A 25576-nucleotide genomic window follows, 5' to 3' on the forward strand; every position below is an offset into this window, starting at 1 on the left:
TATTTCAGGTTTAGATTATGATAAGCACTTAACATTGATTACTAATGAGTTTGGAAAGTGCTAAAGTAATAACATTGCTTTCAGATTATCTTGATAATTCATTTTCATGCAACTAACATGTCAAAGATCATTGTGTCAAAATTGTCTTTCAATTTTCAGTCAATAAAACTGATGTTACTTACATAATGTAGTGTTAAAAAAGTGGTTTCCCGGAAGATCCAACAGCTATCTTTGGCAGAAACACTTCAGCAGTTTGATAGGCAGAGTTATGTTATGGAGTAGCCTAGGAGAAGTGGGGTATGTCAGAGAGAAGAGAGTTTCAGGAGAGCTGGCTGCCTTTTTTTCCCCAAGTAATCTTGTCCAAGCTCAAGAGTGGCTTATCCTGATGAGGAGGAAATCAAGCAGAGGTGATTGGAGTGCTGCATGGGTGTACAGGCAGCTCCTGACAAAATCCGAATATAAAATGGAAATATACAAGAGGTGGGAGCAGGGTCATGTGATCCAGAAAGACCACAGAGACCCTGTCTGAGTATGCAGCGATGGGATTAGGAAAGCCAAAGCCCACCTGCAGTTGAATCTGAGAGATGTGAAGTGCAACGAGAAGAGCTGCTATAGGTGTATCAGCAGCAAAAGGAAGATGGGAAAAAGTGTGGATCCTCTGCTGAGTGGGGTAGAGAATCACAGGATGGTTTGGGTTGGAAGAGGCCTTGAAGATGATCTAGTTCCAACTCCCTGCCATGAGCAGGGACACCCTCCACTATACCACGTTGCCCAAAGCCCCATCCACCCTGGCCTTGAACACTTCCAGGGATCCAGGGGCATCCACAGCTTCTCCGGGCAACCTGTTCCAGTGCCTCACCACCCTCACAGTGAAGAATTTCTTTCTAATATCTAATCTAAACCTACCCTCTTTTAGCTTAAACCCCTTGCCCCTTGTCCTGTCACTACATGCCCTTGTAAACAGTCCTTCTCCAGCTTTCCTGTAGGCCCCCTTTAGGTACTGGAAGGCTGCTCTAAGGTCTCCCAGAGCCTTCTCTTCTCCAGGCTGAACAACCCCAACTCTTAACAGTGTGTCCTCATAGGAGAGGTGCTCCAGCCCTCTGATCATCTTCATGGCCCTCCTCTGGACTCGCTCCAACAACTCCATGTCTTACTTGCTCTGAGATCCCCACTACTCTAAAGAGTACTCTAGGTGGGATTTCAGAAGAGTGGCATAGAGCAGGAAAATCACTTCCCTCGACGTGCTGGCTGTGCCTCTTTTGATGCAGCCCAGGACATGGTTGGCTTTCTGGGCTGCAAGTGCCCGTTGCCGGCTCATGTTGAACTTCTCGTCTACCAACACCCCCAAGTCCTTTTCCTCAGGGCTGCTCTGAATCCATTCTCCACCCAACCTGTAGCTGTGCTTGGGATTGCCCTGATCCACGTGCAGGACCTTGCACTTGGCCTTGTTGAACTTCATGCGGCTCGCACGGGCCCACCTCACAAGCCTGTCAAGGTCCCTCTGGATGGCATCCCTTCCTTCCAACATGTTGACCGCACCACAAAGCTTGGTGTTGTCAGCAAACTTGCTGAGGGTGCACTTGATCCCACTGTCCATGTTGCCAACAAAGGTATTAAACAGTACCGATCCCAGTACTGAGGAATGCCACTTGTCACTGTTCTCCACTTGGACATTGAGCCATTGGCCACAACTCTTTGAGTGCGACCATCCAACCAATTCCTTATCCACTAAGTGGTCCATCCATCAAATCCACGTCTCTCCAATTTAGACACAAGGATGTCATGCAGGACAGTGTCAAATGCTTTGCACAAGTCCAGGTAGATGGTGTCACTTGCTCTTCCCTTATCCAGCAACACTGTAACCCCATCGTAGAAGGCCACCAGATTTGTCAGGCATGATTTGCCCTTAGTGAAGCCATGGTGGCTGTCACCAATCACCTCCTTATTTTCCATGTGCCTGAGCACAGTTTCCAGGAGGATCTGCTCTGTGATCTTGCCAGGCACAGAGGTGAGACTGACTGGTCTGTGGTTCCCTGGGTCTTCCTTTTTTGCCTTTCTAAAAATGGGGGTTATGTTTCCCCTTTCCCAGTCAGTGGGAACTTGGACTGTCATGACTTCTCAAATATGATGGATAGTGGCTTAGCAAATTCATCCACCATTTGCCTCAGGACTTGTGGATGCATCTCATCAGGTCCCATGGACTTGTGCACCTTCAGGTTTCTTAGATGGTCTCAAACCCGCGGTTCTTCATTCTCCCAGTCCCTCCCTTTGCCTTCTGCAACTTGGGTGGTGTGGCTGGAGCACTTGCTGGTGAAGACTGAGGCAAAAAAGTCGTTGACTACCGCAGCCTTCTCCATATCTTGGGTAACTAGGTCTTCCATTTCATTCTGCAGAGGGCCCACATGTTCCCTAGTCTTCCTTTTATCACTGTGTGGTTGATTGACCCAGGCTGGAGGCCAGGTGCTCACCAAACTCGCTCTATCACTCCCCTCCTCAGCTGGACAGGAGAGAGAAAATACAATGAAGGCTTGTGGGTCCAGGTAAGGACAGGGAGAGATTATTCACCACTTACTGTCACAGGCAAAACAGACTCAACGTAGGAAAAAAAAATTCATTGCCAAGCAAAACAGAGTAATGAGAAATAAAACCAAATCTTAAACCACCTCCCTCCCCTCCCTTCTTCCCAGGCTCAACTTCACTCCCAAATTCTCTCCCTTCTCCCTGCCAGCGGCACAGGGGGACGGGGAATGGGGGTTGTGGTCAGTTCATCACACATTGTCTCTGCTGCTCCTTCCTCCTCAGGGGGAGGACTCCTCACACTCTGCCCCTGCTCCAGCATGGAGTCACTCTCACAGGAGACAGTCCTCCATGAACTTCTCCAACGTGAGTCCTTCCCATGGGCTACAGTTCTTCACAAACTGCTCCAGCATGGGTCCCTTCCACAGGGTGCAGACCTTCAGGAACAGACTGCTCCAGCGTGGGTCCCCCACGCGTCACAAGTCCCGCCAGCAAACTTGCTCCAGCATGAGCTCCTGTCTCCACAGGTCCACAGGGCCTGCCAGGAGCTTGCTCCAGCACAGGCTTCCCATGGGGTCATAGTCTCCTTCGGGTGTCTCCACCTGCTCTGGCATGGGGTCCTCCACAGGCTGCAGGTGGAATCTCTGCTCCCCATCATTCTCCATGGGCTGCACGTGGACAGTCTGCCTCACTATGGTCTTTTCCATGGGCTGCAGGGGAATCTCTGCTCCGGAGCCTGGAGCACCTCCTCCCCCTCCTTCTTCACTGACCTTGGTGCCTGCAGAGTTTCTTACATCTTCTCACTTCTCTCTCTGGCTGCAAACTCTGCCACTCCTTTTTTTTTTCCTTCTTAACTATGTTATCCCAGAGGTGCTACCACTGTGGCTGATGGGCTCGGCCTCAGCCAGTGGTGGGTCCCTCTTGGAGCTGGCTGGCATTGGCTCTGTTGGACATAGGGGAAGCTTCTAGCAACTTCTTGCAGAAGCCACCCCTGTAGCCCCCCTGCTACCAAAACCTTGCCATGCAAACCCAAACCACACTGACATACCTATAGAAGCTTTTTTTGTTGCCCTTGATGTCCCTGGCCACATTTAATTCTATCAGGGCTTTAGCTTTCCTGACCTGATCCCTGGCTGCTCAGAGAATTTCTCTGTATTCCTCCCAGGCACCTGCCCTTGTTTCCAGCCTCTGTGGACTTCCTTTTTGTGTCTGAGTTTGCCCAGGAGCTCCTTGTTCATCCATGCTGGCCTCTGGGCATTTTTGCCTGACTTGTTTGTTGGGATGCATCGCTGCTGAGCTTGGAGTAGATGATCCTTGAATACTAGCCAGCTTTCTTGGGCCCCTCTTCCATTGTTGCATGCTGCATCTGGAGCTTGTAGCTGATGTATCTCTTCCATAAGAGTGATCTGAAAGCCTTACACAGTTGGATTTGTAATTAAGCATAGGGGAAGTCACTGTGTGGTGGGTTGACCCTGGCTGGGGGCCCGGTGTCCACCAGAGCTGCTCTATCACTCCCCTTGTTCACTAGACGGGGGAGAAAAGGTATAACAAAAGGCCTATGGGTTGAGGTAAGGACAGGGAGAGATCATTCACTAATTATCGTCACGAGCAAAACAGATTGAACTGAGAGAGGGAATTCATCTAATTTATTACTACGCAAAACAGAGTAGAGGAATGAGAAATAAAATCAAATCTTGAAACACCTCCCCCCACCCCTCCCATCTTCCCCAGCTCAACTTCACTCCCGGCTTCAGCCTCCTCCCCCCGCCTCAGTGACACAGGGGGACAGGGAATGGGGGTTGTGGTCAGTTCATCACACGTTGTTTCTGCCGCTTCTTCATCCTCAGGGGGAGGACTCCTCTCATCGTTCCCCTGCTCCAGCATGGAGTCCCTCTCACGGGAGACAGTCCTTCATGACCTTCTCCAACATGAGTCTCTCCCACAGGCTGCAGACCTTCAGGAGCAAACTGCTCCAGCGTGGGTCCCCCACGGGGTCTCAAGTCCTGCCAGCAAACCTGCTCTGGTGTGGGCTCCCCTCTCCACGGGTCCACAGGTCCTGCCAGGAGCTTGCTCCAGCGTGGGCTTCCCACGGGGTCACAGCCTCCTTCGAGTGCTTCCACCTGCTCTGGCGTGGGGTCCTCCACGGGCTGCAGGTGGAATCTCTGCTCCAGTGCCTGGAGCACCTCCTCCCCCTCCTTCTGCACTGACCTTGGTGCCTGCAGAGTTTCTTACATCTTCTCACTCCTCTCTCCAGCAGCTGCAATAGCTCCCTCTCACTGGTTTTTTTCCTTCTCAAATATGTTATCAGAGAGGCGCTGATTGGCTTGTCCTTGGCCACCGGTGGGTCTATCTTAGAGCTGTCCGGCATTGGCTCTATCAGACACAGTGGAAGCTTCTAGCAGCTTCTCACAGAAGCCACCCCTGTAGCCCCCCTGCTACCAAAACCTTGCCACGCAAACCCAACACACACTGGAAAATGCTTATGATGAAACTAAGACAATGTAGTAAGTACTCACTCCTACTGTTCCCTGTAGGCTGAAAATAACTGTTTGGTATCAGTCTTGGATGTAATTTGTATGCCAGGTATAATTAGCTATTCCATATATCGCTTACCTCATTTCAGACGGAATGATCTATACCAATGTTATCCAAAAAAAAGGAACATTTTTGATCTCAGTAATTATTAACTTTGATTAGGTTGAGTGTTTTCTAAGGTCAATCATGCAAAAATGCAGAGAAAATAGGTAGGATTATCACTCGAAGTAAAATTGTATAGTCTGAATAGGGTCTTGATTAAAATGATTGGGACCTCTGGTCAAAACACCTGATCACTTTTTAATGTTGTTCAGTGTTTAGCATTACTGTTTATTGTGTGTATATATAACTTCCTTGCTGTTAGTTCCCTTATGAATACCTTACACATAAGCTCAATAAAACAGTAAGAGTGTGTAAACTGTAACTCTGGAGTGCAGAACACATGAGCTGAAACAAAGAAGACTGAAGAATTAAGGACTTCTTACCTCCATTTTTTGGGAAGAGTGTACGTTGCAAGTTCTCTCTTATTAGTCAGAGCATATGCTTTGTTTTGCAGGCCTCATAACCTTTCTACAGAATTAAAAAAAAAAAAAAGTGCAATGTTTTACACTGTTAAACACCCTCCTGTAAACTGCCATGTGAAGTAGTGCATTAATTTTTGTCTTTAAGTTAATTTTTATTGCTAGCTTTACTGTTTTTGCTCACTTACTGATAGAGTTGTTGCTTCCTGGTGATGCATCTAGTTGTCTTCTCTCATTGAGGAGGAAGTTCTTTGCAGAATATTTGTTTTAAGAAGTTCCTTGTGTTTAAACTGCAATTTATCTTTAATTTAGCTATTTTCCTTTTGTTCTGGCAAGCATTATTTTCTAGTAACTGGTTATGATTTGGCAAAGCAGGAGTTCAGTTTTGAAATTGTTACTACTTTAGTGAAGATTTTTCTGGGAGTGTCTACAAGAAGAATTGTAGATTATTTAAACTGTACACAGAGTTTGAATAATTTTGGGAGTATCCTTATGTTAGAATTATTGTTACTTGAGGATATTGAATTGTGACATTGTAGTATCCATCTGTATTTGAATGTGTGTATATTTATGTAGGTATGTATTTGTAAATAGAAACAGAAGGAATATTCATGGAACAACTGCAGACTTTTATTTCTTTGCTGGTTTATTTATTTATTTATATTTTCCTTAAGTAGAAAATGTCATTTAATTGATGGCTATATATCACCCTATATAACTTTAAGCCCTCAGTGGAGTCAGCCAAGATATGAATCTGTATTTGTTCCAAGTCTCTTCACAATGTAAGGAGAAAGAGGTATCGACATAATTCAAGTCACTTAAGAGCTTAAACTGCAATTTGGAGGTTCCTGTTGCTCACTGTTAACCCTATAGACACATTATACATTATACTGTTTTGTGGTGCTTTTGCCTTCCGGAACAGGGTGGCTGTGGACAAACTGTGAGGATGCTGGCTGGCCACAGCCATAGAACCATAGAATGGTTTGGGTTGGAGGGGACCTCAAAGACCATCTAGTTCCAATCCCCCTGCCATGGGCAGGGACATCCCCCACTAGACCACGTTGCCCAAAGCCCCATCCAACCTGGCCTTGAACACTTCCAGGGAGGGGGCATCCACAGCTTCTCTGGGCAACCTGTTACAGTGCCTCACCACTCTAACAGTAAAGAATTTCTTCCTAACATCTAATCTGAATCTACCCACTTATAGTTTAAACCCATTACCCCTTGTCCTATCACTACACTCCCTGATAAACAGTCTCTCTCCAGCTTTCCTGTAGGCCCCTTCAGGTACTGGAAGGCTGCTCTAAGGTCTCCCTGGAGTCTCCTCTTCTCCAGGCTGAACAATCCCAGCTCTCTCAGCCTGTCCTCATGGGAGAGGTGCTCCATCCCTCTGATCAACTTCATGGCCCTCCTCTGGACTCACTCCAACAGCTCCATGTCTTTCTTGTACTGGTGACCCCAGAGCTGGACGCAGTGCTCCAGGTGGGGTCTCAGGAGAGCAAGGTGCATTCTCACGAGAGTGACATGCCAAGGACCACTCTGTCAGACAGAGAGTAGTGCTGCTCAGGTGCCCATGTCTGGGGACGTTCCCCGGCACTGTCAGCTTGTGAGTGCAGATACAGCCTGCGAGAAAACAGGGTGATAGAAGTCGTCGTGTCAATGCTTGAGGTTAGGTACCTAAACTTAGGTGGGATGAGTAAGGCCTAACTGCTAATACCTATCTGGAGATGAAGAATAATGTGTGTGTTACCTTTCTTTGGACTTAAGTTCAGAGGGTCTGTTCCTTCTATGTGTGAAAAATAATTTACAGAACTTAAGTTAAAAGCTGTTGTATTCACTGAACATGTTTTATGTAGTGTTTTTTAACATGAACTCTTTGAAAATGTGTCTTTTACTTAAAAAAATGCCTTATATTTAAATATGTAGAGTATGTTACTGGAATTGGAGAAGCATGAAAAAAATTGGTTCTTAAGTAAAAGTTTCATGAGTATATATTAATTTTTATATATATATATATATAAAAAAATATCTCTATATAGAGAAGTCATGCCTGACAACTATTTTCTTCTATCCTTCTAATACTAGTGAAGTTACTGGAAAATAATGAATACTTGCATCTGATTTTTACATTTAATTAAAAAAAAAAAGTGGATTTTCTTCTTGGTAATCTGTAGAGCAGGAATTGATACTTTCTGAGCTGGTTCTGTTGCTTCCATTTAATTCCTAGCACTTTTTCCAGACAGCTTTTGTTTATGACCAAACAGAATATTTGCATCTAAGAATAACTGTGTAGTAGTGTTTAAGGACCTATAAGGAACTACATAACATAATGGGCTGTAAATAAATAATATAAAAATATAAATATTGTTATTTTATTGTTTTTATTATATATTAAGACAATATTTTACATTTAATTTTTATCATTCATTATCACAGCTGTGCCTGAAAAAATAATTAAATATATGAAAGCACATGCGCTGGCATATTTCTAGCCTTGTAAATTATATACAAGTAGACTTAATTACTCCTTTTATCTTTTTTTACTTTATTCTTTTGACTGTGTGTGATTTTTGTTGAATCTGATGTGTGTATGCCATGCAGCCTTTGAGGTATTTTTCTTCAGCAACACTTAGAACATTTTTGCTGCGTATGAGGGATAATAAGTATATACAGCAGAGTGCACCTGGTGCATTTTCATTTTCTCTAAGTGCTGTGTTGAGATGAAGTGCTTCACTGTGAGTTTCTCTCACAGTTGGCTTGTTTGTTTTCAGAGCTCATCTCTGAAACTGTCTTCATTCCTTTTCCCTTGCTGCATATTACTGTTATAAGCTGGCTGGGACAGGAACCATCTTTTAAAATAGCAGACACAGTGGCAGCAGAACCAGCACTATTGCCGTCCTGCAGAAACCAATTTCTGCTGGCAGGTCTGTACTGATAGATGGTGGTTAGAAATTCAGGTAAATACTTCGATGCAAAAGTCTTCCTAGCAAGTTAAAGAACATGATTCTGACTTGAGCTAAGAGATTTCGCCCATAGCTTCAGTTAGGCATTCTAATAATGCAGCTATTAAATATAGAGAATTCTATTATTTATATACACTGTATAGCAAAATTTAGTAATTTACATTAATAATCCTAGCAGTTTTCACAGAGAAATACAACGTGCGGCCTTTTTCACATCCTTTGCTTGACAGATACTGGCAAGAGTTGCTCTACTGAAGTACTGCTGTTACACTGTCCAGGATTCCCTACATTAATGACACTGTGTATTGCGACTTGGATACTGTAAAATGTGATCATATTTAATTTTTTTCAAAGTTACATTTTTGTGGGTTTGTTTATTGTCCAGATCTACTGATAAATACATCTAGTTGCTTTTACTTGAATAATAAAACCTTTGTATGTAGAAATATTTTTTTCATAATATTATTTGTCTTCATATGGGAAGCTGCAGGGAAAAAAATAAAGCTGTTTCCTAATTTAATACCTTTGTCCAGTTGCTCTTAAACAAATCCTAGTAATTATTGCTGTCACAGATAATGTTCCTCTCCATTCCCTTTGTTTTAACTGTCTTTTTGGTTCATAGAATTTAATTTTGAAACAGTAATTCAGTATCCCTTGCATGATCCCCATTGAACATGATGTATACCTGTTGTCCATATCTTCTAAAATTAAAATGTACAGTATTTAAGGGATCATAATTGCCCATCAGCATTTATTTCAGGAAGAAGTAGGATATGACAGTGTGTTTTGTTACAACGATCTTGATTTCTAGACTATGTCAGCTTGTTTTCTGGTTCCCTAAATGGTGTACTCCACATCTCATGGCATATCATGAAAGTATCTTTCAACTGGAAAGGAAGCTTGACAGTAAAGGCTCAGAATAAAAACTCCTTAGGGGCAACGTTTTGTTCAGTCAGGTCTTTGGAAGGACTAGTTCAAATAGTGGTGGTGGTGGGGAATCAAGAGTGCTACGTTATCTTTTTTCTTTGTGGAAATACTCAATGTTATAGGACTGCTAATTGTTTAAGAGTTGGCCTCACAATATAATGTACTATCACAAGAGAAACTACTTGTCAGGGTCTTGTACACTAATATGGTCATCAAATTAATAAAAATTTAATTTATTGTGGATCTTGACTTTCTCTACTGCTTTTTGTCCTCTTCATTTATTTACATGGGAGTTAACTAGTCATTTTGTAGACAATTGTTAAATTTTATCAGGGCTAAGTTAATTGAAAGCAACGGCTGGTTTACTTGCTACCTAGGTTTGGTTGTTGACAGGTCAGGTATCTAGTAAAAGGTTGCAGTTCCATCAGTGGTTAAGCTGATTTCAGTCAGGGTCAATGTGACCCAACTCTCTTGCCCTCTCATTTCCACCCCTTTGCAATAGTCCCATTTTTTGGTTTTACCCTGGGGAGAAGCCACCCTGGAGTACCAGTTTGTCACTGGGCTGGAGAAGAAGCCCACTTGGAAAATAGCCTCTTTCTGGTTGCTGGCTCTGGTCTGCTTCTTAAATGCTTTTGCCAGAACAGGCAGGAAAATGCGTTATAATAAGTGGCCAAACAGCAAGGGAAGTGGAGACGAGTTCTTTCATTTATGTGGTATTATTATGTAGTTATTGCCTGTGCGTTATTGTTACTGAATTGTATTTATAATTTGAAATGGTTGTCTGTGAAAATATTTTCACTCGCAGGCTAGACATTTCTGTTTTTACCCTTTTAAAATGTTCATCTCCTTCAGAGTGAGTCTAATTCTCCTCTCAATTTATCACTGGACCTTGAACAAATTACTCTTAGTTAGCTTGTAAGGGAGTGCACTCATTCATTACACGCAGAGCAGTTATTTTCTCTGATTTTAGCAGTACATGGGGGTAGGTGCAGAGAGAGTCATAACATGACAAAATTGTTAACATATATTGCAAAGTACTTTTGGTAAACCGTGTGACATATATGAAACAGGTGATAGATATTGTACATTTTTCTTAGTACAGTCATTTGGGTGACCAGTGCATCCATCCCAATCTCAAACAAAGAATCATGGTATTTATAACATCATGCTCAATTTTCTGATATGGTGTTTAAATACCGTAAGTCAAAGGTTTTAGACAAAGAACCATACCTTTCTACCTCTCTGGGTGGTGCCCAGTACGCTAATCCCATGTACTGTCAGAGGTTATGCATCCCTCCTCTGTTTCTTACTTTCCAAAAAACAATCATAGATTTTTTTTTTTTTTTTCATGAAGAACTGGTTTGCTATTTTGAAGCCAATTCAAACTGATAATTTTTACAGGCTGCCATTCTTAGTGTGTGTTGGACATGTTTTCATGCCAGTCTCTGGAGTTTTATTTGCTCAACCAAATGGCAAATCTTAAGAAACGTCTGGTTTGTCTTTGACCTGTCAGCTGGGAATAGAAATCTAATGTAGTAGGCCGTGGCTTAAGCTTTTTGTCCTCTGCAAAAATTAAGAAATGACAGTTAAGACAAAATGCAGTTCAAAGCGGTAGATCTTTTTTGAACTAGGTTCTTTGGATAGGAGATGTTGGCGCTGAATAATGGCTTGTATTCAGCTGGCTCCACCATCCTCTTTTACTATTAAAAATGCAAGACACCTGTTAAATATGTTAAATAGCATAAACTTACTGAAAGGGGTTCTGCTACCTAGGTTTCTCTGTAGGAAGCTGTATTTGTCTGGAAGCTTTCCTTTTCCTGGCAATTGGCTCTTGTGATGATGATAAATTCACCCTCGGTGGATTTGGATGTTGACATAGATGTTTTTAATTGTCTTTAATCTAGTCTGTTAATGAAACGCTTCTGTTTGTCAGAAGATTAATTTTTCCTGGTATGCTCACACATAGCTTACTTTCCTGGGTACATTATTTGAAGTATTGCATGTCCTAAAGCAGAATTGTAGTTGAGTGAAGTATTCCAACTTTCAGTCTTCAGAGAACATTTCTGATCTGCATTTGATTAGTATTTGAGACTTCAAAAAGGACTTAAATAGGGGCTTAATAAAGAAAAGGTTTGTATAAAGCATTCTGGGGTAGGATCACATGTTGAGATTGAAATAAAATTTTTCCAATATAGAAAATAATTTTTGTTTTAGCCCTTGCAAGACCATCTTTCTCTCACTGCCAAACTGAAAAATCTGTTGGTAGAGCTCTCAGTAAGAAGGTGGTAGGAAGCTGTTTGGTAAAGATGCCATTTTTTAATAATGCCTTTAGTTTCATGACTATCACATTTGTCTTGTTTAGTAAAGTAAGGACTGTGAACTGCTCCAACATCCAAACATATACTTGAGATATTAAAGTTTAGTTATCATGTGAAACCATTACAATACAGCGATGTCATTGCTTCCTAAATAAAGCTCTCTTCTTTGTGTTCATGTAGCCAAATCGAGAATTACACTGCAGAGCTGCTTGGTGTTTTAAAACAAACTAATGTTTAGACAGGTCATAACCTGGATTAGACTGTTGATTTAGTTTAAGAAGCAAAAGCTTTTATACTGGTGCAAAACAGGGGCAAGAAAGTAGACTGAGGTGAGAAGAGTGCAGAACGACTTTTGAATACTTGGAATGACTCTACAACTTTTGTATTGGCCTTTCAAAAATGTGGCAGAATTCCAATACTTTTGTATTGTGGGTGGAAAAAAATGAAAGAGGTTTCAGATTTTAGTAGCTGATTTCTTCTGTGGGATTCAAGGTGAGAAAGGAATTCCAAGCAATCCTGGAAAAAATCTGAAGTGTTGTTGACACTAAATACTAAATGAATACTAAAATTAGAGTCATAAATATTAAAATGTCTCAATTAATTTACAGAATAAATTGTTGTCATAAAACCTGAGGAAGTTTAATATAAACTGCTAGTATAAACAACTATTACATGGAGCATTGCATAAGAAGAAATCTTTAACCTGTCTTTTTTTTCCTGGGTAGTTTATAGTTTTAGAATATATTTTAACTGATTTTGAGGGTGCCCAAATCATTTAGTTTTGGTCATCATATTCTGATAATAAATTGAGATTGAGAGAGTGAAATTTTAAATATTGAGCAAAACTGGAAAAAAACACCAAGGTGCATTTATTTCTCAGTCTAAAGAAAATTCATTAATACTCTTAGAGTTTATGGATGGTAGCTTTTATTAAATCCATGGAGAGGATTTGTAGAGAGATAAGGCTTTTGCAAGTCAGATTTAATTATGTTTATCTAATCAGTTATTAAAGAGAGAATGTAGTAAGGAGTATATGTTAAAGGATGTATTTTTATAATTAATTGAGACACGGATTCTTTCTCCTAATGCAACACTGAAGCTATCAAGCTTTGATTGCTTCTCTTTTTTTTTCTCCAGAAGAAGGAATCTTCCACTTCACAGATGCGTTACAGCTGTGTGCATTATTGCAACAAACTAGTGTCTGTTGTCCTGTTTACTTTTCTGAAAGTGTGTTGTAAATATATGAGTAGTTTAATGGAAAGGGAGTCCTTCCAGAACTCAAAATATTCTTTGTAGATGCTCCCTGATAGGTAGAGCATAGGATTTCAGTCATAAAATACGAGGAAGAATTAATTTTAGAAATTAGGATCAGAAGCATAGGATACTGTGGACTAAATGGCTTAAGTATTCCTATCTAGTAATTAATGTAGATAAAAACATCTGAAATATTAATCTTGTGTTGAATCTTTAATGGTTTATTTGGCATTTCGTGCTGTGCTATGGGAAAAATTGAAGGACATGATTCAAATGGTTCTTGCTGTTACTCTCATTCGATAGGCACTGTGTGTGCAAAATCCCCCTGCCAACAAAAATCATCAGTCTGAACTATTGGTTCTTGTAAGGTTGCTTATCAGTAGAAACACAACAGCATGTAAGTGATGAACTAGCTCTGCCATGGAAATTTGAGCACAAACTTGCCTCATCTGTCCCTTTAGAGAACATTTTTGCCTAGTGACGCTGAGACTCATCACTCCATGTCTCTGCAGTGCTGGTAGTGAGAGTTCCCACTCTTCTTGCCACTTCTACGTGTATGATGTGCATCTTCTACGTGTATGATCTACATCTTGGGATGTAGAAGTGTCTGATACATTCCTTTAGTTCTGGATGGTGACATCCAGTCTCTATACAATCTGTATATGTGTATATTATGTCTTTATATGTAGATTGTACTTTTATTACACATCTATATTCCACTTATTTCAGGACACTGGATGGTTTCTGCTGACTAGTATTTGTATTGGTACTTTATAGTCATTTTATGTCAATACTTTCTAATCGGTTTAGCTATGTGGGGGGGTTTATAGGGTATCAGCCTACTTAACTTACTGCTACTTTCATAAAACTAAATTAAAATTGCCCTTTAAGTCTCCAAATGCCATAGAGAATGACATGTTTTGTCTGTCTTTTTCTTTCTATTTTTGTGTATAATTTCTGTTATTATTGCTCTGTGATATTGACATCAACAAACATTGTAAAGAGGCCAGAAGTAATAAAGGGAAAGAAAATGAAGGGGAATTACATTATTTAGTAGAGATAACAAGAACATGTCAACTAGATGAAATGAAACTGCTCAGAATAGAATGTGAGCAGCCTTTTGCTTTTTTTGTATCATCTCTCCTGAAATGTTTTGCCCTGTTAATACCCTACCCGTGAATATCATATTTTGGCAGTAAGTCATTTTGAGGAAGATAGAGAAATACTGGTATCTAAATCCAAGAAACATTTTTGAGTGCTTTTTTTGGTGCTGTTGACAGCTTTTGACTTTTTGCCCTAGTTCTATGACTGATTTCTGAGAACCAGTAGGATCATGACATGATGTAAGAGACACAGCTGTCAGCAATCTGTGGACAAATAACTAAAAGGTTAAAAGGAGTAAGTGCCTACTCAACTAAGACGAAAACATATGGTACCCATCATTCTAGCTCTACTACTATGTTTCTAAAGGCTATCTGAACAAATAATTCTCAAGACTGGAATATGACCTCAAAATTGCTTCAAATGCAACATAACGGTTTTTCTTCTACATTTTTCTTCCTGCTGCTTTCAGAGGAACTACTGTTGAAACTGTTTTGAGGAACAAAATCTTTGTATTTAAAACTTCATTTCAGCAATACAAACACATTACTTCTCTGTGAATACTTAAAATATTACAACTATTGCAAAATCTGATACTTCATAGAACCATAGCATCATAGAATGGTTTGGGTTGGAAGGGACCTCAAAGATCACCTAGTTCCAACCTCCCTGCCATGGGCAGGGACACCCTTCACTAAACCAGGTTGCCCAAAGCCCCATCTGACCTGGCCTTAAACACTTCCAGGGAGGGGGCATCCACAGCTTCTCTGGGCAACCTGTTCCAGTGCCTCACCACCCTAATAGAGATACTTGAATTCTATTATTTTGCAGCTTGTGTTTAGGATACTAAAATAGTGAGTTGATTTTACTGAAGCGTTACAATTACTTCTCTTTTGAACCTTGTAAGGTTTATGATCATCTGTTCTTATTGCTTAAATAATGAAATGGCAGGTTCAGGAGTAATAAAACTTGTATTCCTGTTCTTGCTTTGAATTTCCATGTGTAAACCTCAGTTCTGCTTCTATTTGTCATTGTTTATTTTGGCTTCCTACAGAGCTCTTGCCCATAAAATGACAGTCAATACCCAATTTTAATTGTGTTAAATTACAAGGCTGGGATTTAACAAAGTGCTCCATGTGTTTATGTGAAGCAGCTTCTAGGCCCTGTAGAGGTGTCTTTTTTACCAGCTGTTGTCTTATCTGACCCTAATGTTGAACTTGAAAGCATTTGAAAATGGATTTTTATTTTTAGTTATATGTATATAATTAATATTTTTCTTTTTAATGCTCTTAAACGCACACAGTAGTTGTACAACATACCAAATGTTCTCTTGTGTGAGAGTATTTCTCAGTGGTGTGGAAGGTCTTGACAATTTCTGTTCTTAAGCACCTATTATGACTTACAATGTATGTGAATATAACCATTATTTCCTCTGTATCAACAGCTCTGTTGTTAGCATTGCCTTTTTAGATAGAAAAATGTTTGTTCTACTCTGTATTTAAAACAGGTATGTTATATAACTTGCAACTATAGATACTTGAGAAATACAGGTAAAAGGTTTGCCTACCTCTAAAGAAGTTTTCAAATATTGTGGACTGTGGTGAATTAACATCTTTCATGGTGTATTTTTACACACCTCTTTATGTTCTATTTTTTAATTACTTGACAGTTTTGTGTTAATAGAATACAGGCAGAAATAGCTTATTTCTTTTGACAGCTCCTTAAGGTCAAACATTTATCCATACTGTAGTTTTTAACTTTTACATGGTAAAAATCTAAGTATTTCTTACCACAGTCTATCTGTTAATATTTCTATAATTAATCAGGTATGCAGTCAGAGATAGCATACAGTCTTGTCATTTTCATAACAAAACTAAACCAGCAAAACCACTACTTAATTGAAGGAAGCATAATAAATTCTTCCAATTCTATTCCTCCACCCTGAATAATAATCGTGATGTCTAAGTTAACAGCTTGAAGAAAGAACTTGTGCTATTAACCATGCTCTACTTAAAAATTACACTACAAAGTTCTCAATACTACCACAAATAATTAAAATTAGCCTGAACTTGTCAATTAAAATTAGTTATTTTGACTCTTCTGAGCATTTTTGTAGTATCATTTGAAAATATAAGAAAGTTTTCGTGATTAGCAGTGTATTTTTTTGACCTTCTAACAGCCTTCATGATGTGATCTTATTACAGTTAAGTAAATTCCTCTGTGTTGTATCATACGTCATTTTATATCAAATCCATATTTTCAGGGAAAAAATATGAAGTAGCAGTGCCAGGTCCAGGGAGATGCTGCAGCACGGCTAGAAACAAAACTGTAGATCACTAAGTTTCTAGAATTTTGCGTGTGATTGGCGTGTTTAACTAAGGTTTTATTTAGTAGTACACAACTTGTTTGGGTTTTTCCTGAATATAAAGTGGGGGTTTTTAAAGAAAAATACGTGGTTTGGACTTGCTTCAACAAGTGCTTGTCAATCAACTATATAAATCTATATTAGTCAGAGCTGAAGTAATTATTTCGTGTTTGAAGAATAAACACAAGCATATGCACATACATGCTTTCCAAAACCCTTCTTGAGGACAAAGCCCTGAAGTCACGCACACTGATAACGCCAGCGTAGAAGGCACAGGAATGAAAGTGGTCTTCATTTAGCAAGAGAATTGATTATCAGCCGGATGTGTTGCACTTGTATTGCAAATTTTTTTGTCTCCTTACAGATAAGTGCAGTATCTGAGTGGGGTGGACCATGAATCAGTGATTCACCAGATTGTAAAGAAGGGTATAAAATAAGTCAAAGGCAGCAGAGCCCTCAGCTCACAATTCAATATAAAAAGTATTTGTAAAAGACATCTTATGGCAGACTGCAAAGGGTAATTACTGTTCCCTCCCCATCGTTATCTAGTACTGTTCCATTAATTCCTCTCTCATTTATTGTTTATTCACTGCAGTATATTCCATTCCTGGATCTCAATAAAATAATTGTGAAGTAGTTATGAGTGATTTTTATGAGGTTACTTTTTCATTTTGTATGTGAGGAAATTAAATGTTACTCCCACGTGAGAGAGGAAGTCTCTGTCAGAGACAGTACCAGAATCCTGATTTTGTGGCTTTTGCTTCTGGGTATTAGTTATGAGATCATCTTTCTCGAATGTTGAATTTCATAGCTTTTCTTTGACAAAGACAGTTTCAAAACTGTATTTGCCTAGTAGATGCAATGACAAGAAGTGTCCATATTTACATGTGTGGCTGAAATAAAAATTAGAAAAATGATGAATGGGACTTACATTAAAAGCTTGTTCTTAGGGTGGTGAGGCACTGTAACAGGTTGCCCAGAGAAGCTGTGGATGCCCCCTCCCTGGAAGTGTTCAAGGCCAGGCTGGATGGGGCTTTGGGCAACCTGGTCTAGTGGGGAGTGTTCCTGCTCATGGCAGGGGGGTTGGAACTCGATGATCTTTGAGGTCCCTTCCAGCCCAAACCATTCTGTGATTCTATGATCTTGTAGTTTAGTATGATGATAGGTGGTAATTGCTTTTGGCATGTGATGAAATGGTATTTCACATCTGTTTTTCTGTGGAAGTTCTTAAATGAGATAAGTCTCTCTGAAAGATTTCTGTAGGTATTTAATTTTGAGGTATATTCAACTGATTTACTTGTAACAGAACTTTGTATTGGCTGCGTAGGAAAAGAGTCAGCTGTATAAATCAGATTGTTTTTCACTATATGCACTACTAGTGTCCAGGTGTCAATGACCTGATATGGGGGGGTCTAATATGTGCAAGCATAGCAACTCTCATGAATACTTATGCTTTGAAATGATGTGCATTAGCTGCATGCAGGCTGTTTTACCCCACGGTCAATTCAGTGTAGTTTACCGACTCAGAGGGCAGTTACAGCAAATTTGGTTGTGCCTGTCTCTCCTTTACTGTGGGGCAAGAACATGTGTATGGTCAGGTGCCAGTGAAGAATTGTCATGCATCTCTTTACCTGTGGTGATTAGTGTGGCCATACCTAAATCAGCCTATTAAATTAAAATGTTTTATTGGAAGTTTTAGTAGATAGTAAAACAGTAAGTTTTAACTTTCTCCCTGCATAATCAGAAGTAATGTTTGACACACTATTTACCATAAAATAGCTACACTTTTGAGCTGCAGTAATGAAGATTCATCAATAGTGTCAGAATTGTCTGCAATTAAAAAAAATAAAAATTGTGGAGTTGCTAAGTCTTCAGAAGAACATTTACTATTGTATTTCATGTGTTTAAAGACCTGCCAGTCTTGTGAAGGTTAGAAGTGAGGTTAAACATGCTGTATGGCACTAACTATGGACAAGAATTTTCTGTGCACACTTAAGTAAACAATTTTCTTTCCCCTGTTCCTGCACACTGTTCTACTCTAGATGCTTCTATATAGTGCCGTACACCTGCCTCCCCAGCCCCTGCAGAGGAAGTATTTTACTGTAAAAACCTAGCTGGGTTAGAGGACTCTGAAGTTGTTAAACACAAAAAAGCCATGTTATGTTCATCCTCCTTTATTCTTTTTAGTTTCTTCCTTCACCTGTTCTTTGAAACTTTTCTCCCACAGTCCAGCCCTGCATCATCTCCCAGCTTAAAAAGGGAAGTCTATTCCTGTCACGAACTTCTGCTTTGCTTTTCATTTCTCTTTCCTTTTTATGTACTCTGTATAATTACTGACTAGTGTTCTTTTTCTCTAGCTTCCACCAAAGTCTGAATTGACCCTACACTAGATTAAAATTGTTCTAGCTGGCGTTTCTGGTGGCACAGACCATTCACGTTCATCCTCTATGGTATGATATGAGTATTTGATGGTTAGCCATATTATTTTCATTTTTTTTTTCCTCTTCCCTTCCTTAGCTCTCTCTAATCATGTTTTTCCTCATTCTCGTGTAACCTCTGATTGTAGGAGTGTCTGTCAAAGCCTCTAAGAATTCCCGGGAGTTATGATGCTTCATCTCTTCTCCTGACACTGTACTCCTATGTCCTGCCTCTCTCCTGCAGGCCTGTCTCATGTTGCCTGAATTTGATGCCATCCCATTTCTTCAGTGTATCTTCAGATATTTGCAGTGTGACTCTGAGCATGCCCTATCTCAGTCTGTTCTTGAAGCATCAACTATTTCAAGCCTGTTGGAGTAAAGCTACAGGACCCCAGATCCTGCGTGATCTGCAGTGATGTTTTTTAGCATTTTTTTATATATATGTAAAAAAAATGTATGATTCAAAACCTGATTTCTGGTCTAACTTGAACGGGGTTTGTTTTTGTTTCTTTTTTTTTTTTTACCCAGAAGCCTCCAATTAAGTATTTTTAATGGAAATATGAATTTGGTTTAGTGATTTTGTTTAAGAATTCAAGACCTCCTGTTTTCCCAGAAGTAGTGTTTAAAAAGTGAAGTGTAAGCATGAGATGTTTGTTTCAAAAGTTTAGCAAGCTGTAGTAAAATGTGCCAAGTCTGTATAGCTCCCAGATGGTCAGTAGCACATCTGAAGAGAGCAGGTTTAGTACTTTTGGGGAGCTATGAGATTTCATATGCTGTTAAATAAAAATTGGCAGGATCCATCAAGTCTTCCACACTGAAGCCATCCCGGATGTATCGAGTTCTCAATAATTTATTCCTTTTGATGGCATTGCAATAAAAAAGAGAAAATGATAATTAAGTTCTGGTTATAATTGTATAATTTTTTTGTAGTGAGGTGTACTATTTTACCAAAATCACTGTGAGTAGATAAAACTAAGTATACTGTATCTCTATACTTACATGAATAGTAATTTAATACTTCAAAATATGATAGTCTTTTTTTAAAAAATGCTTCATATTACTGGAGTTTAGATGCTCAGTTACAATGTATGTACAGATTGGGGTTTTACTTTTGCTGGAAATACTAATTTGATATTCTATAAAATCAAGATTTACTCAATATTCTTCAACTTCTTTACTACTACATTAGATAAGTTTTTATAGTAATCCCAGACATCTAAAAATTAATGGGTCTATTTGTTGTAAGATTATATTTTGCCTAAATTGTTTTCAAGAGATAATATTTCATCTTAAATCATGTATCACTGAGGGCTGATGCCTTAGTATCATATAATCCTAAGGAACCCTAGGAGATTTTCTCAACTCCTGCTTAAAGCAAGGTCAGCTAAAACAAGTTGCTCAGGACGTTGACCAGTTGGGGTTTGGGTATCTCCAACAATGGAGATATGTTTAAACAGAATTTCCTGCGCTTCAATTTGTGCCTCTTGCTTCTTGTCCTGTCACTGGGCATGACTGAGAAGAGTCTAGTTCCATCTTCTTTACTCTCTGTCACCCTTCCAAATTGGGTATTTTTACACTTTGATAAGATCCCTATTGAGCCTTCCCTTCTCCAGGATGCCTAGTCCCATCTCTCTCAGCCTCTCATTATGTGACAGATGCCCCAAGCCCTTAATCATCTTTGTGGCCAATTGCTGGACTCACTCCTGTATGTCCATGTCTCTGTCATACTGAGCAGCCCAGAACTGGACCCAGCAGTCCAGATGTGGTATCACCAGAGCTGAGGTAGATCACCTCTCTCTCTGCTGGTGATGATAAGGCAACCCAGGATGCTGTTGGGCTTCTTTGCCACAAGGGTACATTGTTGACTCATACTCAACGTCTTGTCCCACAGGAACCCCAGGTCTTTTATCTGCAAAGCTACTTTCCAGTCAGTAGGACCCCAGCCAACTGATGCTTGGGATTAATCTCCACTTTGATAAATACTAAAGGTTTGAAGAAGATTTGTAGCATCACTGGTGGATGGACCTGTGATTTTTGAGTCTCGTTCTTGTTTCTGAGATATTATTTTTGAAACAGATTATTTTAATTTTTGAAGTGCTAGGTTTCATATCCCGTTTTCTGAAGGGACCTAAGATTGAAATGCATGTTACCATGCATCGGCTGTGCCGTAGCTTGTGTTCTGAACACGTGTGCTCTTGTTCTGTATCAGGCATATGGGAAGAAGTTCAGGCAGACCTCAGTGGAATAGCATTAAGCTAAAATTCGTTACTTCACTTTCGCCAGCCATGATATGGCAGTTCTTACAGCTCAGCTAATGCATACAAGCTAGTCACTCAACTGTATGTGAGCTTATTCACTTGCTAAGAAAAAAAATGGGAATAGCAAATAGAATGCTCATTAAAGTTGTGTTAGTTAAACACAAAGCAGATGTTATATTTATATTGAAGTTTTCCTTTTCAAAATTAGTTATCCCTCCTTATAATGGTAAAGGTCCCATACAGTTCAGCTCAAAAAAGGCACTGAGAGACAGTAAAATTATCTAATTTGTAATTATTTATTTTTAGGACACTACCGCAGTGTTGGCTCACTTCTTGTTTCGGCCAGGGTTTATGGTTTTGATAAAACATTTGCTGGAACATTGACTTTACAACTGTATCTTATATCCCCAGACAACTTTTTTAGTAAGGCATTTGATATTTAATATAGTATATAATCTTTTCCTTCAAAAGAATGAGGTAGAAAATTCTTTAATTAATGGACTATATAGAAAGGAATTTTTTCTTAAATTTGCATTACTAGAGCAAACAACATGGCTCAGTTTCTCTTAATAAGAACAGTGTCCTTAATTTTTCCTGGAACAACAATGGAAACACCTTTTTTCCTCACAATTTAAAAGAACAGAACAGTCATGTTTTATCAGACTTCCTTCTTAAGGAAATATATGCACTAAAAAGATCAATATTTCAAAGCCACCTGGGTGTCTGGTAGTCAGCAGTCAGTCTTTTTGAGCAGGTGGTTCAGCATGTACCTGCAGACAAATGTTCCTTCTCCATCCCTCTTCCATTGTATTCTCAGTCCTGGGAAGTGATTCCAGCATTCTGTCATCACTTCTCTTGGATCATGCTTTCTGAGGCTCACAAGCAGAGTTGAGTAACTTACTGTTCATACACAGTATGCATGTAGCACAGCATTTCTGTGAGTGGACAACCTCTTTTCCCTTGCCCATCTTTATTCTGTGGGGAAACTGTTGACAACTCGTCAGCAAAACCCAACAGAATTTGGAGGAATATTTGCTTATATTTGGCACTCCCTTCAGAGGTAGCATGTTCTTGCTAGGAGTTTTTATCCCATTCAGATTGACACTTTGAGCGATAATATGTCCCCTCTGTAGAAGCAGAATGAAGATTCCTGAAATGCAGCTTTAATCTTATAACTTTTTATTTGCAGAATGCCAGTGTGGTTCCTTCCTTTCTGGTTACTGATGTCATTTCTGTATTTGCTCTGTTTTTCAAAATCATCTTTTTCTAAACTCTAAACTCACAATATTGTGCCTTGCTGTGTGGCCAGGACACCACCTAACTGAGCTGAGGACTTCCCTTACTCATGTAGGTTTTATTATGCTATGTTTGTGCTAGGTCTTGAATAAAACTATAATCTTCTACTCAAAAAGTAGTTCTTGCTAACTAAATGACACCTTAAGGCTGCTACTGACATACATAGAAAATGTAGTGATATTTCCTTTAGTGTGAACACCTGCCCGTGGGGAATGAACTGAGAAGACAAATGCACAGCTGGTGGCTAAACTTTGGGGAAATGTGAAAATTTATTGAAACGTCCTTTGCTTAGCACTCAAACATTATACTTATCAGTGTCATTTACAAACTAATAATACCTGAATCATAAGAGTGAGAATTTGACTTCAGTTGCACTACTTTTCAAATCTATTCTTGTATTCCCAATTGGTTCAGGACTTTCTGAAGTTTTCATGTGACTGCTCTGGAAAACCTGCAGGCGTAATACAAGCCAGAGGACTGAAAAAAGGGGAAGGGAAAAGGAAGCAAGAATGAGGAGCAGGGGAAGATAAAAACTGTTTCCATATACAGTGTGTGTGAAAATTACTGTAGTTTTACCTGTGCTGTATTAAAAGATACACTGTGTGTATCTATCGAGTAACTTTTCATACCTTCGCAGTGAAGTTAATATAAATGTAGGAGTTCCAACACAGTTACGTAACAAAGGTGGCTTTTGAAACAGATTGAGAGAACTTGTGGCACCCCACAGACTTGTTCATGTTAGTCTGAGGCCACCTTTAGTGCTGAAAGACTGAACCCCTGTAACTGTCTTATTATGCTGTTACAGTTCTTCAGTATGGTTCAAAACCCTAGTATACAGTTGTCCAAGTTTTACCTCTTTGTTCAAGACAAAGACCTGCTTTTTATTGGTTTTGGTCAACTCTTCTGCTTTGTTCTGGTTTCCTAGGGAAGGGCAACATATTATGAAGCTGCTGTACACCTTCCCAAAGAGGAGTGATTTCAGTATAGCTGTTTACTTTCAACTTCCTTCTTATATACCAAAGTTACTCAGATGTCTTTAGTATCATACAGTACAGAAATGCAGGAGGGCAACTCCTATGTTTCAGCCTTTTTAGACTGAGAATAAATTTTAAATTATATGATGGTAGCAAGGCATGTTGGGTTCACATTATATTTTTTTATGCCTGACTAAGGATTATTTTGACAATGAGAGGAATTGGACTCAGTTCAAGATTCCTAGTTTTAAGTCATTGCTTTGCCAGAGGTTTCCTATGTTGACTTGTAAATTCAGTTGAGGCCAGTTGTACAGTAGTACTTAGCATCCATTTGATCAGAACAATTAGCCAGTTCCTGAAAACCATTCAGCATGTGGTCTAGTGGAGGGTGTCCCTGCCCGCAACAGGAGGTTGGAACTAGATGATCTTTGAGGTCCCTTCCAACCCAAACCATTCTATGAGTCTGTGATTCTATGTCTTACAGGGAAGTGGTCAGAAAAATCCTTAATGCTAATGAGATGCCACGGCACTTTTTTTAGGACCCTGTCAGGATATAAATAGAAATATCTAATACCTTTAAATATAGTGAGACTGTAATATTGTTTTAACTGCAGGTACCGAGAGGCTATTCACAAGTGGGATGAAGCACTTCAATTAACTCCAGAAGATGCTACGCTTTATGAGATGAAATCACAGGTAAACCATGGCAATTCTTTATTAGTTTAGAAATTAAAAAAGAGAACATTGTGCTTGTGAACAGATACTATGCAACATTGTGTAGTTGTTGTGCGCGTGAACTACAGCACAATTCAGGGTTTTTTGGTTTTCCCAACACAACAGGGCATCTTTTAACACGAAGTAAAATAATGCTGTTATCCAAGCCAATCACAATAAACAACATCGTTGTTAGGACATGAATTAGGATGTTACAATGTGGAAAAAGCAACTGAAATATTTAAAAATTTTATTGGGAGGAGCAAGGAAAGCCTTACTGTGATAGATGAACAGATTTGACCATTAAAAATCTGCCAGCTTTTTCTGAAGAGTTGGCTTAATATTATCAATATTAAATAGGGATACGGTATGCAAAAGATATGCTCCAGTCTGTTTTCATATTAAGTATTACATAGATAAATCAGCCTTGGAAAAGAGCATTAAACAGAGTATACTTACGATGTCAATCCATCTGAGCCTTTATTTTAAAGCTGTTTTGAGGAAAAGGCTTGCAGCCGTCAATGCCTCACTAAAGTTAGGAGATGTGCTTGCAGTTTCAGTGTGTCTTTGTGTGGCTTAGATGGCAAAAGTGCCAGGATCCATTATTTTTTTTGGATTGGGAATCTTTTGTCTCCATCTGTATGCAATGGTACAAAAATATTTATTTTTTTCTGTTTTAAATAAAAATGCTCCTCTGCAAAAATTATTTTAATTTAGATTGAGGATGAGAACAAGAAATGTATGGCTTCTTTCAACCAGTTGACCAGATTAGAATGGGAAAAATTATTTTTAGGAAGGTAGCTACTTAAAATATGGCTGAAACATACATAGTTTAGATTTAGAAGAAAGGGAAAGAGAAAAATCATGGTAGTTTAGTGAATGTGTTACATAACTTTTAGGAAGCTTGTGTATTGTTTAGTTTTAAAATATTTGTTACTGTAATTCTTTTTTTGTATAAAAACCAAAACAACACCCCCCAAAAAAACCCCCAAACAACCCAAGCCAAAAACCCAACCCCCCAAAAACCCGTAACAAAACACAAGAAGCAAAGCTGGCTGTTTTCCAACTGCTCTTGGTGACTGCCCTTTTTTCCCCCTGGGATGCTATCACATCTCCTCCTCACAGTCATGTTGTCTGTGAAGTGAAGAAAGTTTGGTTCTGCAAAAGAATTAATTAAATAATCATAAGCTTATTTCAATACAGTAATGCTGAAGGAGGCTTTCATTTTATACAGCTGCAGAATGTTTACATTTTACTTGGTTTTGCATTTGGTTTGAGAAATACTTTATGGCTTTAAAGTTTTTTCTTCCTGAATTATTTTGGGAGAAGTGTGTTGCTGGATTGTTTTGTTAATGTGTTATATGTATACAAGGGATCCAGATAGACTGTTAGGAAGAACCGGGGAAGGGTGTGTAT

The 25576-nt window shown here is 39.4% G+C and overlaps 1 protein-coding gene across 1 annotated transcript in view; it reads left to right on the forward strand.

The window, feature by feature from the left end:
• The window catches only part of TTC33 (tetratricopeptide repeat domain 33), a 56682-nt gene that overhangs the window by 8644 nt on the left and 22462 nt on the right, over positions 1-25576 (forward strand). Inside the window, exon 3 of the mRNA XM_075739905.1 lies at positions 24061-24142. Coding sequence (XP_075596020.1) covers positions 24061-24142 — 82 coding nt within the window. The remainder of the gene's footprint in view (positions 1-24060; positions 24143-25576) is intronic.

Source organism: Balearica regulorum, chromosome Z, assembly GCF_011004875.1.
Source record: "Balearica regulorum gibbericeps isolate bBalReg1 chromosome Z, bBalReg1.pri, whole genome shotgun sequence".
Lineage (NCBI taxonomy): Eukaryota > Metazoa > Chordata > Aves > Gruiformes > Gruidae > Balearica > Balearica regulorum.